This window comes from Drosophila suzukii, chromosome 3 (genome assembly GCF_043229965.1).
Source record: "Drosophila suzukii chromosome 3, CBGP_Dsuzu_IsoJpt1.0, whole genome shotgun sequence".
In the NCBI taxonomy this organism is placed as follows: domain Eukaryota; kingdom Metazoa; phylum Arthropoda; class Insecta; order Diptera; family Drosophilidae; genus Drosophila; species Drosophila suzukii.
Genome location: NC_092082.1, coordinates 90,178,908 through 90,195,737, shown reverse-complemented (window position 1 = coordinate 90,195,737; position 16,830 = coordinate 90,178,908). Strand labels below are relative to the sequence as shown.

Genomic DNA, 16,830 nt, shown 5'->3' with positions numbered 1-16,830 from the left:
TCTCCGCTATGTGAGGAGGGTATCTTTGCTAAGAGAACTAAGGTAACCCAGCAAACAAATTTGCAGAAAAATGGACCGTTAAATTTAAAAACAAAAATATTTTATTAAAAAAAGTAAATAAATAAAAACTAATCTTTGTAACTATATATATTAGGAAAAACATTCGGGTTACAAGTTTGTTTGATTTTATTAAAATTATTTACTCACAAATATTTACTAAAAAGTTTTAATAGGTTCTTTGAATTGTCAGACATTTTTTATTATTTCAGCTTATCGGCTTATCCAGAAGCCCGAGTGCCACACGGGGACGATTTTAGACTCGGATTTCCGGTGGTCATCACTACTGACCCTGCCCTTTCCTATGATCGCCTTCAAGATAAACTTTTGAACCTGATGGATATCGGTAAAGATCCCTGGCATTCCGGGTCTCTTGCAGGCAGGACCCCAGGCCACGATCCCACAGAGCTGGTCTCCTGCGGTCACCGGACATCCGGGGCTAAACATGCAACCGGGTTTCCTCTTGGATTCCTTGGCACAGGCCACAGTTTCGCCCAGGATCACACTGCCGTACTGGGACTCGCAGTCCAGGCGATTGAGCACTGTTACTCCCTCGGTTTTCACGTCTTCAGTGGGTCCTGCTCCACAGGAAACCACAGATAGGATGTTATAAGAACTCAGTGGTTTGGTGCAGAGCTTAACGAAGTCTTTCAGGTTGCCACGCAGGCGGTGGCTGAGTTTGATCACAGCCACATCCATATAGGTTTCCGGCCAGCGCCACTCCTTCGATGTGAAAACGGTGCGGATGAGGGCGAAGGAGCGGGCATCCGAGTCCTCCTGATCCTCCTGCTGAGGGTCCGGCGTTAGGAACTCCACACTGAGTGTTTCCAACTTCGACCTGTGGCTATGCAGGCAGTTCGCCGAGGTCAGGGCGTAAAGAGCACTGTAGTAGGAGGCTCCGCAGACAAACCTATCGCCATCTATGATCCTCAGCAGCCAGGCGCCCACATGTCCTCCCTCCGTCAATCTTAAGCCATTATTATTCACTGTTCTCACTGGAGGCCTGGCGTGCAAGTAAGATGCGGAGGAATTCCACCTACTAGAAATGGCTATTTCTATATTGGCGAGGAGAAGTGGTATCAATAGGATTTCCTTAAGAGAATTCATCTCAGCAAGTGGTTTTACTCGGTGTTCTAGACTTACTGGATCTGGTTTGAAAAGATCACAAAAATTAACCAAGTATTACAAATCCAATTTCACACTCAATTAAGAAGGTAATTGTAATTATAGATCGTTTTCTACTTTTTTAAGAATTCAATTTGAGAAACCTTTTTGTAACTTTATTATTATAGGCACTACTGATGTTTAGGTATATTTTGTTATCTACATTTTGAAAGCTTGTTGTTTCTTATATTTTTAAGAACTTTTATCTTAGTTTATCGAATTTTAAAAATATTTTTATAATGTTGTTGTCGTCCCTGATGATATTTGGGATATGGAAATACCTAAATGACTCCAATAAAGGGATAATATCTGTACACCATATTTCCTATCCAGAATGTACCAACTTAGGTGAAATAAATAAACAGTTTATCAAGTAAAAATAATTTATTCAGCACACCATCGCTTCCAAGGGATCCACAGTGGTTGTCTTTGGCAAATTTTTAGTTGTCTTTGGTACGATTTTCGCTTTGGTTCCCTTTACCTCTGTGGACGACTTTCTTTTGTGAGGTTCTTTCTCATGGTGTCTGGGGGACCTGAAGATATAGCCGGCATTAATGCCCTCCTCGGTTTCCCTAATGAACCGGGACACGCGTCTGATATTGGTATACATGCCGGGCTTGGAGTTGTCCTGGCAGTTGGATCCGAAGGACACCACGCCGCAGAGTTCCCTGTTGTAGATCATCGGACTCCCGCCGTCGTAGAGGCACTGCCTTTGATTTGGGGGCTGCTTTACGCAGAGCGAGGTGCTCGAAAGCTTCAGGCCCGTTCTGAACTTCCGACGGCACTCCTTAACGGATATAACCGTGACTGATGAGTTTCGCGGGTCCGAAGAGGGTTTCTGCACTATGAAGCTGTCGTAACCCCACCCGAAGACCACCATCTTCATGCCCGGCTGCACTTTCACCGAGCACAGCCTGATGAACTCGGTGAGTCGGCCCTTGATCGGTTCCTTCAGCCGTATGAGGGCCACGTCCATGTAGAGCTTGTGGTAGATGAATCTCTCGGGAAACTGGATGGTATCGATCTCGGCTATGTTCTCTTTATCGCACTTGGAGTACGCGGTGCCCTCCACCGTGGCCCCTTCAATACTGTTCCTATAGGGATATATACAATTCGCCGAGGTGATCACGAGCAGCGGGGCGTAGTAGGCTCCCCCGCAGGCAAAGTTCCCATTACTGTTCAGGATCCGCAGCAGCCAGCCCCCAAAGTTGGGTCCCGTGTTCGACTCCACTCCTCCCCAGACGCGTCGAAATTTGGGAATCTTTCGGAAAATGTCCCTCGGGTAGATCTTTCCCTGGGACGCTGATATAGAGATCCCCAGCAGAAGGCACAGCAAGAGCCAGCACTTCGGAAATCCCATTGTATTGCAATGAAAGATGGGGCCACTTGTAGGTAATTAATGGGGCTATATAAAGCGTGTGCGGAAAATGTTTAATCAGCGTGGTAAATTGTTAGCTTTAGTTTTGACCCTAAAGCGGCATTCAAATACTCTTCCAAAACTGACCTGATCATGATAGTTAAATTTCTAAAATCATATATTTAAGCTTTCAATAAAACCACTACCTATTTATTAAAGCTTAATAGTGCAAACTAGGAACTGATTAAGTAGGTGTGCTTAGATTATTATTCCAATTAAAAGGGTATTTTAGGGGTTTTGAAAAATGAAAGAGTCTGCCAGACAGATAAATTTACATTGTTTCGGTTATTAACAACGTCTGTATGAGACGTAAAAATTTTAGCTTATGTACCCTTTGTAGCCAGAAAAGGTCTTAGTTCTTAGCGAAAGAGCGATGCCGAAGTTCGTTCTTTTTGTGCTGCTAGCTGCGGAGTTGTGGCCCCTCCAAGCTTGGAGCTTTGTGTACCCATACCGCATCAACGAGTTCACTCCACCCGAGAGGCGATGGTGGAAGGGTCCTAAATATAACACTGGAACGGGCTTCGGCGGCTGGTTGTTTCGCATTCATCACGGGAGCGCCGGTCCCATCTGCGGAGCGTCCTACTACGCGCCCTATATCATGCTTACCTCCGCGAACTGCATCCATGAGCACCGCTATGACCTGGATGGCACGGTGGTTCAACCCACGTACACCCACCAGCCCTACGACGTCTATGTGGACACCATTCATACTCCCCCCTATTTCACGCACTATGGAACTTTCCAGGATCTAGCGGTAGTCCGGCTGATGGAGACCGTTCAGGGCAGGACGACCGAGTTCATAAAGCTCTGCAACAGGACCATCAAGGACAATATGCAGATGACGTCCTACGGCTGGGGCTTTGACAGCGCGGGACTACAGACTTCGGACACAAGAAGTTTCGTCGTTCCCGTCGAGAACATCCAATCGTGCCGAAACAAGCTCTCGAAAACCAACATCAGACTCTCGTCCACAACCTTCTGTGTAACGCATCCCAGGGATCCCAGGAAGTGCCGCTACGACGGGGGAGCCCCGCTTACCTACGGCACCGAACTCTGCGGCGTGGCCTCCTACGGGCCACTCTGCAAGTACACCAATCAGCCAGGCATCTACACGGACATCAACAAGATGACCAAGTTCATTGAGGACACCGCCTATAAGATCAAAAATGGACTTCTCAACAGGGAGACCAGAGGGAATGATCGGAAAACGCGGTGGTGGTACAAACAATATAAAAACAAAAACCGTAAGAAGCTGAAACGAATAATTGCATTAAAAAAAGAGGAATATGATTATCAATAGATACAGAAAATGAAGTTAAACATTCTAGTCTGCCTTGCAACATCTGGGTGAGGGACTGAGATCATTTCAAAACTAGGGATTGGGGCAGAACTAAGTGGTTGGTCATGGGAATTCTCTGCGCTTCGCCAGACTTACCTGGAACCAATAGAGCTCTTAGTTCGGATGAAAAGAGCCATGAAGAAGGTTTTTTTGTGGGCCCTGTTAGTTTTCTATTTGTGGCCGCTGCCATCGCAGAGCAAGGTTTACAAATACCCCATCAATCGATTTTCCGAGAAGTGGAGGCGATGGTGGCCGGGCAAGGGGTCGAACACGGGTAACAACTTCGGTGGCTGGCTGTTCTATGTGTCCCACGTCCAGGAAGGGCTAATCTGCGGAGCATCCTACTACAGTCCGCTTCTGATGATTGCCTCGGGGAACTGCATCGATCCGTATCGCTACGATGTCGAGGGGACCGGTGTCGTGCCCACCTTCAACGACGAAAACGTCGAGGGATTGATCGACACAGTGTACACCCATCCGAAGTTCAGATACAGCAAGCTATATATGGACATTGCCCTGATCCGGCTGCAAGATCCCGTCGGGGGCAAGACGACCGAGTTCATAAAGCTCTGCAACAAGACCATCAAGCCCGGAATGGTGATGACGTCCTACGGCTGGGGCTTTGACAGCATGGAACTAAAGATGAGCTTAGACTTAAAGAATGGTTCTGTCCCCGTCGAGGACATCAAGTCGTGTAGCAAGAAGTTTCAGAATAATGGCATCCGGCTCTCAAGCACCTCCTTCTGTGTGACCCATCCCAGGAATCCCAGGAAGTGCCGCTACGACGGAGGGTGCCCTCTCACCTACGGCAACGAACTCTGTGGCGTGGTCTCCTTCGGGCCGCTTTGCAAATACCCCAACCAGCCCGGGATTTACACGGACATCAACAAGGTGACCAAGTACATCGAGCAGGTTGAGTTGGACATTTCAAATTCTGTATATCTCAGGCGATCAGGCTCTAAAAAGCCTCGGATACGGATACAAAAACTTAAGAGCCGAAAAAGGATATTTAAGAACATTATAAACTCGAGGAGGAGTGGAAAAAAAGGAACTAGATATTTTTGAATAACAAAAGAATAAACTTCAATAATACGGTTTCAGATGATCTGGACTACTTTAAGTAGTCATCCTAACAAAAACTGGTAATCATATCTATTTCAGAGCGGAACTAAGTAGATGTCATGCCAATTCTTCTCGCCCCACCAGACGGATCTGGAACCAGTTTAGCTCTTAGTTCGGAATGAAAGAGTAATGACTAAGGTCTTGCTTTAGGCATTGTTGGCCATCGTATTGTGGCCCATACCATCGTGGAGCAAGCTGTACAGATACAACACCACCCGACTGTCCAAGAAGAACATCCGTTGGTGGGGAGGACCTGCGTCGAACACGGGCAACAACTTCGGCGGCTGGCTGTTCCGGGTGACCCATCCCGACCAAATGAGCCCCTGCGGAGCGTCCTACTACAGTCCGCTTCTGATGATTGTCTCCGCCACCTGCATCCACCCGTATCGCTATGATATGGAGGGGACTAGTGTCGAGCCCACCTTCACCGACGCTAATGTCTACGGACTGGTCGACAACGTGCACATCCCCCCGCGTTACATATTCCACAGGCTATATATGGACGTTGCCCTGATCCGGCTGCAAGATCCCGTCAGAGTCAGAACGACCGAGTTCATTAAGCTCTGCAACAAGACCATTAAGCCCGGAATGGTAATGACGGTCTACGGATGGGGCTGGGACGCCATGGAAACATCACCGAAGGACTTGAACTTAAAGAGTGGCACTGTGCCCGTCGAGAGCATCAAGTCGTGCCGCACGAAGTACAAGGATTCCGAAATCCGGCTCTCGAGCACCTCCTTCTGTGTGACCCATCCGATGGATCCCAGGAAGTGCCTCTATGACGGAGGATCCCCCCTCACCTATGGCAACGAACTCTGCGGCGTGGTCTCTTTCGAACCAATTTGCAGCAACACCAAGCAGCCGGGGATCTATATGGATATCAACAAAATGGTCGATTACATCGAGAAAATCGAGAGGGACATCGATTCGGGCTTACTAAGGATGGTGCCAACCTCCAGGCCCAGAAAGGCCTTTGGTAAAGTGAGAAAAACCAGATTATCCCGGAAACATCACAAAACAGAAAGTGACTATGCTTACCCCACGTAACATTCAAATAAAGTCTGGCCAAAACCTCGTTCTAAATATTCCTAAAACAGACTACGTTCCCAAGAAGCTTAAGTATAGAACTACAACACACGGCTAAAGAATTTTTAAGTTCATTCCAATTATATTTGACACTCATCAAGTCCCGTACACTTGATCGATCTGATATTTTAAGAAAACAGAGGGAAAACCGGATCATCCCAAAACTGTAATGCTCGTATTATTTTTAGGTTCAAGCCCCCTCAGACGATCGAGTGCGTAAGTGCCCAAAGTAAGTCAGAGATGTGGTGTGATGTCATTCGAAGGGGCAGTCATTGTCTCCTCCGGAATCGTGTTTTCGCACACTAAATTGCGGGCTTTATTGATTTTTAAATGCTGATCGAAGATGATTAACGAGCATAATTTAAACGAGACTGGTTCGGTTAACCACAGGTCTTTCTCCTCTGGGAACTTTCCGCGAGCAACTGTCCCTTATTTGGATTCGGTTTGGAAACGAGCGCATTTTTGCTAATTGACTTTAGTAAATATTTAAGGTCATCGGAGCTTCATAGTATTTCAGTTATTAAAATGAGACTTGAATGGAATCAAATATTTTAAGAAAATTATATAAATAAATATATTTGGAATGTTGTCAGTTTCTCACAAAAATATATATTTATATTGAAAATATTTCCATATCAGTTTAATATTTATTATTTTGTTGGTTTATTTTTAAAATGTGATGCACAAAACAGGTCTGCATTTAACAGGGCTCTAAACATGTATATTCCATATAAATAATAAACAATAAGACTGAGCCAAAACAAAGTCTGATGTCTTTATTACCCTATCGGTACATGTCTAAAATCTCACCAAGATCTGTATGAACTCAGACAAATACTGGGACTAATCGGTCAGAAAGGTCAATTGACGCAGCCTTATGTAACACCTCTTGACGTGAGCACTTCGAAGTTCAAACACTCAGCGTTAATCATAAGACTTCAAGGGGATACCCGAAAATCAACTAAAGTGCACTAGGAGAAAACGATTCTGCTTCAGATCGAACTGTATACAATTATTTTCATAAAGTCGAAGAATATGCTGTATACCTCACATATGTCAGATAATTACAAAACTATAAAATAAAACTTATTTTTAAAATTCTATCTAAAGTTTTATATCAAAATCTGGAATTCATATATAATTTCTCACTGTTTAAATGAAAGCCAGCTGAACCGGCAGTGACGTAACGGGCGGGTTTTCGGGATTTTCGGCCCACTTGCGCACTTGCCGTAAGACCATCTAGCGGTACTTTCGCTCGAACCCAAAAATAACCCAAAAACAACCCACTCTGGGAGGCTGGGCGGTAATATTTCGGGAACTGCGTAATTTGGGTTTCAAGTACAAAAACCGGACACTGAACCCGGTCGACGACGTCGATCGAGGGACTTCCTGATCGTAGGGCTCGCTGGGACTGGGCGGTAGGTTCTTCCTCTTCCGGCTAATGGTGAATGCCCGCCGGATCACGTAGACCACGGGACAAATGGTCTCCCCCGGGAGCCAAAACCACACTCTAGAGAATTGACAACCCGACCACGAAATTCCGCTGAAAGTGCGCACCCACTGGAGCGATTGTAATGCCCATCATAAGGCGGAGCGGTTCGCACGCCCAGATCCATCGACTTAGTCACATACTCGCCTGGTACCCTCATAAACATAATGTCTTGCCGAGATATCTGGTGCGCATGCCAAATGAGGCTAAAGCGCGTGCGCGGCCCGCTTCTGACGTTATTGCCTACTTATCCACTTGCCTATTTAGTTAAGTTAACGCTATAACCCTCGAAAGCCCAAGGGGATACGGTAGTGCTTTAAATATCTATAAAAATATAGATTGGATAACTTGTGTACTGTTATATAAACAAAAACGTATAATTTCAGAAGCCTATAAAAAAATTTAAGCGAAATAAAATGTAAATAAGTTTTTTAATTGCAAAATTAACGATTTATTTTTAAGTAAACCAGTTTTCCAATTTAATGAAATGTCACAAATCAAATAATGTTCTTAATAAGCATGTTGGTCAATTAGAACCATCGGGGCACTCAACATCTATCATTAAATGCTCGTTATGCATTGTTCTCAGAATTGATTTGCTATAAATTCCTAAGTTATATATTGAAACTGCCTTCTAGGAAACCCATTTTAATTGCTTCATTACTATTGATTCGCTATTAATTGACATACTAAAATGAACATGGGTGCCAGCAAATATGTAAGCTTAAAACGCTTTTTATTATAGCTATAAATTTACTTCTATAAAACCCACCTCAAACCTGAGTTTTTATAGTGTTAAAATCTCAGCCAAAAATCGCTTTGCAGTCTGCATACAAATCGCTTGCTATTTTATACAAACCATAAGCTCTCACTGTTTGATTCGATTTCAATAGGCAACAACTTCCTTCTTAAAGTGGGTCTTTCTTCTTCTGCCAGTGCAAACGACAATAGTTTCTTGTTGAAACCGAAAACTGCCGCATTTTAAATGATTTCCATAGAAATAGAATTTTACACTTTGCCAGTGGCATCAACAACAATAAGAGGGACTTTTGCCCTGCAGCAAAGTAAGCAATAATTCTTGCTTATCTCAGGGGAAGTTGGAAATGGGGTGGCAAGGATGTGTTCCATTTGATATCCTTGCGGATTGTTCTGCAATTTTATGTCACAGAATGCAGCACCCACAGGGAAGAGAGAAAAAAGGGGGAAAAAAAACAGAGGAACTCTGTCTGGGGAAACCCGAGATGGTTAGTGATCTTCCAAGGGGACATCTGTTGCTCTCGGGAGATACAGCAGATACGATGTGTAACTGACGCCTCAGGAAGCCAAAAAAACCTGCCATCCAGGGATCCCTGGGCAGACAGATCGGAAGCAGAGATGACGTTGATGTCTGGATCCGGAATTAAGGACGGGACTCTGGGTTCATTGATCAGTGTAATGATCTTCCTTCCATCTTGAGTTTCAGTGTACAGAAAGGGGCTCCCCTTCGAGATGTTTTCTTCCGTTCCTGCTTATTTCTAGGTGGTTTATCCTTTCGCCCCTGAGCTCATTTATTATCTACTCCAAAGTTCAGCTATCAAAACTAATCAGTTTCCTGTGGGTTAATAACTCAACTCCCCTGGCTGCTGGGTAATTCGATACTTTCATCTCTCGAAACGAGGTGCTTGACCCAGCATCGTTAGGACAAAAAGTGGGATACTTTTATGTGGGGGAAGCACCGGCTGAAATCGAGACTTTTATGAGATCCCGATGCTGTTGCGGGTGAGTGTGACCAACTGACCTTTTTTAGGGTCTCTAAAACCCCGATGCTAATGACCGCCATGAACTCTGACATGCGATAGCAACCGATTGTGCCACAAACCGAGTTGCACTTCCAGGACCCCGCAAACCCAATTAAGTCCTGCGTTACCTAACCCACAAGCCCCTTAGTTCCCGTTTTCCTGCTACCCAAATACTCCCGACCAACTGAAATATATATAGTTGCAACATCGAGCTTAGTTGCAAGTCAACTCGAACGTGTCGGTAAGGGATTATTTTGGGGTGGGCTATATGTTTCTAGGGGTTGTGTTTTGCTTTATTGTTGCGGTAGTCTCTTACACGTGTAAATGAAATATGAGAATGGGTTAGGCATTGAATGGCAATGAATTTCCTGGAAGTACTGACTTATCTTCGCAAAGAACCTAGCCGAGAAATCAATGAGTTTCTCTGCAAGTTTTAAAACTTTTCTGTACCCAAAGTCCTTGGCGCAAGTTTGCCTTTCATTAGCCTGTTCCGGCCGGGAAAAGTTTCCCATCTCTCGCAGAGATACAAACAACAAGTGTCGAAAACTTACATCACACGGAACGGAAAGTGCCAAAAAAGCCAGGCATTTATGTTGTGTTTACCACCCAACTTTCGGGCCAGCGGAAGGAGCTTCCAACTCGAACGTGTGTGCAGGAAGTTGGCCAGGCCAATGGGCCAAAAAAAGTGGCCAAAACGAGACAGTTTCGCAACGAACTCTGAACGCAGCAGACGAACAGAAGCAGAACTGAAAGCCTGGAACTCGGGGCCCCGAGTCTCAAGTCCAAAGTGCCAAGTCCCGACTCTCGATAGTCGAGTTCTGAGTCTCGAGGCGTCGTCGATATGGCAACCAGGCCAACAGAACAGGCGGGGCTGGCCAAGAGGGAGAGTGGGGATGTCCTCGTTCCAGGACCTCGACTTTCGCTTCGTGTCGATCCGATGCGATTCGGCTGCGCTTTCGGTTCGGTTTCGGCTTTCGACGCGCTGCACTCGCTGCGACCAGAGTTTTGAAGTTCCCGCTGGCCAGGACTCGCATCAGTTGCCGCCGACTTGTTGGGTCATTTGCATATAAATCGATCAGTGCGCCAGTAATCGGTCCACGGAACATAAACATCCTAACTACACTAACGATCAATTAGTAGTGTCGCGATATCGCCAAGTGATTATACCTATTTCCTCGAAATAAATAAATATCTCAAATAACTGAGTGAGTAAAATTCCATTTTGCATTTTACCTGTTAGCTTTAAAACTTTTTCGGATCTTTTGTGAAAACTTTCTTGCCGCGGGAAATTTTAATTTAGTTAAAAAAACTGTGCCACTTGGTCGCCCGTGAAATTTGCAAAATTGTACTTTTGTGTCAAGTTTAATTTGTGAAGAGTTAACTATGCATACAAAGCAGCGGGGATTTGTTGCTGCTAATTAATTAATATGGGCTTAGCGATTCTGTTTGAAAGTGAGCTTAAAAAGTACTGCATTGAATTTAAATACTCCTCAATCGACAGTGGTTTACAATTTTTTATTATTGTGATTATGGCACTTTTTTCGTTGGAATTAAGTTGTTATTTATGGTTTATGTTAATCTATTTCTTATAATCTGATTTTAAAATAATATAGGTGTGGTGATTCAGTTTCAAAGTGGGCTGAGCTGCGAAATGGGCTTACTTTTTTTATTATTGTGAGTGCACTTATATAATTTTAATCTTTTTTTAATAATCGGCTTTTCTCTGAATTGTAAGATTCACCTGTATTAAAAACGTTTTACCCAAAAGCCAGCTCTTTATTAAAAGGTCTCGTTCAATGTCACTGGAATATAAAATGACAATAAATAAACGTTTGTATTTGCCCTGGCCTTTCGTCTTTTAACCTCTGTCACTCATCAATAATTCATCAAACCATCGAATTCCTTTGGCTTAGGCAATGCCGTTTTCCCGATAGTAATTACTTTACGCAAGTGAATGCCTGCAATAAAATTTAAATGAGTTCAATTACCACGGTGGGAACTTTGCTCACCTGATAATCCGATCTACCTTTACATATACATTATCCGGAAAAAACCTGGGAAATCCGGGGAAAACAGACAATCTGCTTAAGCAGATTTATTCGCCCGGATTCCGTGGCGTTCCCTTCAAACGCGAAACTGTCGCTGATTTGATTACCAAAGAGCAAAAGGAGCCAATGAGATGAAAGTGACTCCATGAAATTTTAATTTAACTTACTGCCTTCTACGCATTCCGGTGCTTTTATGTTTGTCCTTTTCGGTGGGCCAAAGGACGAACAAACATCGGCAGACATCAACGTGCTACGTGCCAGGGCATCCAACTAAAAATGAGGACATTGCAATTTTATAGCGCCATTGTGGGTAATTCGACTGATTTGCCAGGATGGGATCCTGAATCCCAGGATCAGCAAAGCCAGACGGCTTTTTTTACTGGCCTCCATGTTGCTTACATTCAATTAGGCGTATGCACGAACTGCGAAAACGGGGAATCCCCCTGGATACACATAGTCCTTTCGCTCATTTTTACTACGTTGGCTTTTAATTGTACATTACGTATACGCCACATTTGACGCATTGTGGCTGCTGTTTTTCTTGGCTTGTATATTTTAATTAGCGCCTGAGAAAATACACCCAACTGTTTGTTTCTCGGCTGCTGTTTGTTTTCGGCCGCTCCGTTTTTACGGTTGACATTAGTCGAAAATTGTCGCATGTATTTTTATTGGCCCATTACTCGGAACCATTTAATGGCAGAAAGTGAACACATTACAAACGGGGGAAATCATCCAGCCGAGAAGGTGATAAGCCTGCATCCGACGGAATAGTAGTAATTAAAACTGCAGTTAATGGCCCTAAAAGTTGCGCATTTACAGAGGCGGTATGCAAATATATCCATTACATCAGCCGCAAAACACAATGGCAGTTCGGATTCCGGCAATTAAATGATTTATCTGTAAACCAGATTATCTACAAAGTGGGTGAAAGGCCATTCATCAATTAAATCAGTGGCTATTTGATGGCTAAATCGAAATTGGAATAATATCACAAATATTTATTATACCCACTTGTTTGTTTTGTTTCCCGCATAATTACATTAAAACATTCTTCTGCCTGAAATAACTTGAAAGCCCCAAGGAAGGCAGACAAAGAAAAGGACAAGCCAACCAGATGAACTTGTGAATAATCACTCAGACCCAAATCCAAAAACCCCAACTCAAATTTGAGGGCCTTCAGTCTTTTGGCTTTGTGTCAAACTGTCACTTCGCAACAATTACGACTCTGAACTTTGTACCTTTTTTTATCTCGGGCTGCCTTTTAATGAGCCAAAAATATGAAAAAGAAACACAAAGATGACCCAAAGCCTCCTGGACCAACATTGCATTGGTTGTTGGTGGTGCGATTTTCACGCTTGTATGGCTTTTTTTGAGCCTCATCTCCCTTCCCGTTTTTCACTTTCGTGTGCGCCTTGTGTTGGGGCCTTCACCTTCACCGGTTGCGTTTGGGCCATAAAATATTTAAGGACCTCTGAATGCACTCACACATTTATGAAAGTGTAAATATTTAATGACGAATGCCCTCTGTTTCATAGTCAGATTTCAGCGACGGTTCTCCGTGGTTGCCTTTTGCCCTAGGCTCTCTCGGTTCTAGCCGGAAATGCTTTGCACATCGGTACATCTTGTACCACATATGTGCACAGGGAGAAACTCTTTACTGCTTGGTTTTGCAATTAATTACCACTTTGGCCTTAGAAGTATTGTATTTCTTACTGACCCTACTTTTGAACATGAAGTTCACTTTACTTCCTTGACATTTTCGACGTTTTTATTGAAGCCACGAATGTTAAACAATAATAAAAAGGTTAGTGAACAAATGTTCCTCGAAGTATAATAAAATAAAGGTATTATAGTCTTACAAAATTATTATATTTAATCTGCAAAGTGCCAGAATGTAATAAAAAGTGATTCATTTGAATTAGAGTATTCTTCTTCCAGTGCATCTGGAGAACGGGGCAATGGCTGCTGAGTTCCATCCGGGTCTTTTGTGGCCCGTTAGCGGTTTAACGTTACATGCGGCGTATGCGTAATGTCTGAGTTTTACTTCCCTGCCAGCCAAACGGCCAAATGGCCAGCATGCATTATTAACTCGCCTTTGTCCGGCAATTTCCCCTTCCCCGGTCCCCCTTTCGAAACTCCATTAGTGGGTGCATGTGAACGTGACACATTTATTAACTTTATTATGAGGCGCGTAATTAAATTGGGTGATGAATGAAGGTCGCGAAAGGCACATAGAAGGCGCTATTGCTCAATCAACTCACGCAGCAAAAGGCAAAACGCGGGACAGCCAAAGCGGAAACGGAAATGGGGGCGTGGAGTTAAAGAAAGGGGACAGGACAAGACAAGCGCAAGTAATGAAAGCCATTAAAAATGGCGGCGGTTTAACTGGAAAATCGATACCCGAGTCACAGGAGCAGAAGGCGTGAATAGCAAACTGGAAAAGAATGCAGGTGAACCATATAACTATATATGTAAGGTTTGTGTGTTTGTATGTTTGTGTGCCAGGACTCCACCCAGTTTTATTCAATTTTTATAGTTATCAAACACACACAGGCCAGCCAAGAGTAGCCTTGAGGATAGTAAGGATACCAGGGACATATCCGCATTTAGAAAACGGGGTATGGCCACCTGCACGTATTATTATTGATATTATACCTGGGTATGTTTAACCCGCTGGGATGATACAACCACGGCATCGTATGCGGAAATTAAGACATGAAGCCACTGCATGAGGATTAAAGAAACCAACCCGACAATTTCCTGCGATTAGCTGGCACGCAAAAACTAAAGTCCGGGGAGGACTTTCCTATTATGGTCTTTCGAGCAGGCGCACAAGATGTGTTTATGGCCATAACTCAGACAGGCCGGGCTGTTGATTTCGCTCATTCATCGGACATGAATAATGCCGGCTAATGTGTCGCCTGGGAATGGCTAATGAAAGTGCTCGGATAGATCAGATGTTCCGTGCGAAACAAATTGCCAACTACCCGCTCTTAAACTTGGCCATCAATTAAGCTGTATTGTCTGCTATGCCTTAATATTATGGGTGAAAAATGAAGTTCAGCATATAATGAATATATTTAGTAACTGATTGGGCAATAATAATGAAGACTATATCCTAGGACATTACATCTTAATATTTTGTTTTTGTTGACATCACAGATGTATTACTAAGTTACCATCTGAAAAACTGCGTCATATATTGTTGCTTGTTATTGTACTTATTACAAATGATTGGCTTACATCCTTTTGTTGGCCTTACGTTATCCTTTCTATACAATCAATTCCTGCCAGCTTATCCCTTTTTCCGTGCTGACAGCAGAGTTATTTTTCAATGCTAATCCTGGCAGCACCTGCGACATGTCCACGCGCATTCCAATTGTGTCACTTTGGCTTACACAACAACCCTATCACGGCGACCCTCCGCTTAACCCCGCGGCCCTGCAACCCCACAGCCCCATAACCCATAACCCCTAACCCTTAACCCCTGAAAGCCAGCCACCTCGGCGAACATCAATCGAACGCGACAACTAAGCAAACACAGTGCGCTGCGATGGAAAGTGCAAGGCGAGAGTGCATTAAAAATTCATTAGATGTATATGTACGCTGGGCCCCCAACATCCAATAAGTACACGGAAAACAAAAATGAACCCTACCTGGATACAACCAATTCTTATGAAAATATAGATATTTTCTTATAAAACAAATCATATGTTTTAAAGAAAAAGATACTGTATAAGAGCTCTTTTGAGACTTGAATTTGATTACTTTTAGAAGTCTCTATGGCAGTTTCTTCCAAGAAGGAAACATTTTGTTATCCGAACTGTGATGGATGATATTTCTATGGCCGTTTCTTCGAGTGTACAATCTCCGGGCTGGAAAAAAGTGTCCGAGGAAACAAAAACATTTGATTTACTGAGCGCTCCGGCGTCTGGCGATGTCACGACGCCCCACGGAGCCTGTAGACCAGAAACAAGGCGCCTCTAATTGGCACAAATTTTCAATGCGCCCCGTGCCGACTGCGTGATCAGGCCCTGTCCACGGTCAGTGGGAGGTGGGTACCGTGTTCGGTGCCACCCGCCGAATGCAAAAAAAGAACGAGAAGAAACAGAAAAATCCCCACCCCACGGGTATTGGCCGCTGTGCGGTATTTTAATGCCGGGCACGTAGACGGGCGCACTAATGGAATTAAACAAATTACTTTATGGTCTGGGCCAGCGGCACAGGAAATGTAAATTTCATCGCGGACACGAGCACTTCGGGTGGGGATAGTGCGCCACATATACACCATATATACGCCTGATCCGGATCCGGAGCACCTGCAACTGCAGCTTAGCCGAAGATCTGCGAGTGCAGTCCCCAGGTGGACATGCAATTTTGAAAACTAAACTAGTTTGCACTCGGTACGTGCTGTTGTCCTGTTGGTTTTCCCTCTGTTTTTCCTCGGCTTTTCCATTTCCTTTTTATGGCGCAGCGCAGCACAGCTCAGTTCAGGCGAATGTCCTGACAATCGCCAAGTTCATGCCGAGCTGCTGTTCTTGAACCTTGTGATTGTGCCAACTGTGCGGACAACTGTGGCAAATAATTGCAGGGCCAACACTCCAGCACTCCAACAGCTCCTCAAGGTTCACTGACATTTGTCGGAGTGGAGCAAAGCGCTCAATTTGATTAAGTGCACGGGGCTGGGATGGGATGGTATGGTATGGCATGGGATGATATGGTATGAGATGGTATGGTATGGGTGGAGGTGCAGCTCCCAAGCTACAGTTGCCCAAGGCTGGGAATGGGACTCGACTCGACTCAACCCGACTCGCCTCGCAATGAAATGCAATTATGTGCAAGCTCATGACACCCGCCAAACACCCGCCCAATGCCATAAGAAATTGCATTAGACCTCGCCGGCACAAATTGTTTATTACTCACGCAAGGCGAGTCGTCCTCAGTCCATCAGCGGGATTTGCATAGCCAAAGATTCGCGAAAGTGCGGGGAAATAGTCGCCAAGGGCTCATCTACTTAAATACAATTCAATTCTCCTAATATTATTCAAAACTTTTTCCTTGACTTTGAAAACACCCAATAACAGACAAAACACTTTAAAGGAAAAACTTTGAACCACAAGGAGCTAGGTTTTTTCAAGAATATTATTTAATATTTTTCAAGACATTTTTTACTGTATTATATTTTTTTGTATTTTATTGAAGAGGCTGTTTAGTTATTCTGAATCAACCTTATGAAAGCATGGATATAACTTTAGAGTTTTATGATATGCCTTACCTTTCTTTAATTTACTTACCCACTTCTAAGCTGTCATAACCACAGGCTAGTAAAT

General features: G+C 44.0%; 3 protein-coding genes and 1 long non-coding RNA gene across 4 annotated transcripts; 1 reads left to right on the top strand and 3 right to left on the bottom strand.

Annotated features, from left to right (window-relative positions):
- Nucleotides 1-270: 270 nt before the first annotated feature.
- On the bottom strand, nt 271-1,164 carry LOC108014073 (seminase). Its single transcript, XM_036819692.3, has one exon. The coding sequence runs from the start codon at nt 1,162-1,164 to the stop codon at nt 271-273; it is 894 nt and encodes a 297-aa protein (XP_036675587.2).
- Nucleotides 1,165-1,586: 422 nt separating this feature from the next.
- On the bottom strand, nt 1,587-2,606 carry LOC108014047 (seminase). Its single transcript, XM_017080065.4, has one exon. The coding sequence runs from the start codon at nt 2,579-2,581 to the stop codon at nt 1,610-1,612; it is 972 nt and encodes a 323-aa protein (XP_016935554.3). The 5' UTR covers nt 2,582-2,606; the 3' UTR covers nt 1,587-1,609.
- Nucleotides 2,607-3,011: 405 nt separating this feature from the next.
- LOC139352894 (seminase-like) lies at nt 3,012-3,938 on the top strand. Its single transcript, XM_070995551.1, has one exon. It carries the CDS (start codon nt 3,012-3,014, stop codon nt 3,936-3,938), a length of 927 nt encoding a protein of 308 aa, XP_070851652.1.
- Nucleotides 3,939-11,174: 7,236 nt separating this feature from the next.
- Nucleotides 11,175-11,930, bottom strand: LOC139353224 (uncharacterized). The gene is made up of 3 exons (XR_011604398.1): nt 11,668-11,930; nt 11,479-11,594; nt 11,175-11,410 (listed from the first exon to the last, which is right to left on the bottom strand). It is a non-coding gene; the product is annotated as an uncharacterized lncRNA (long non-coding RNA).
- Nucleotides 11,931-16,830: the final 4,900 nt, after the last annotated feature.

Coding starts and splice junctions, on each gene's coding strand:
- LOC139352894 (XM_070995551.1), top strand. CDS start 3,012: ATGCCGAAGTTCGTTCTTTTTGTGCTGCTAGCTGCGGAGTTGTGGCCC.
- LOC108014073 (XM_036819692.3), bottom strand. CDS start 1,164: ATGAATTCTCTTAAGGAAATCCTATTGATACCACTTCTCCTCGCCAAT.
- LOC108014047 (XM_017080065.4), bottom strand. CDS start 2,581: ATGGGATTTCCGAAGTGCTGGCTCTTGCTGTGCCTTCTGCTGGGGATC.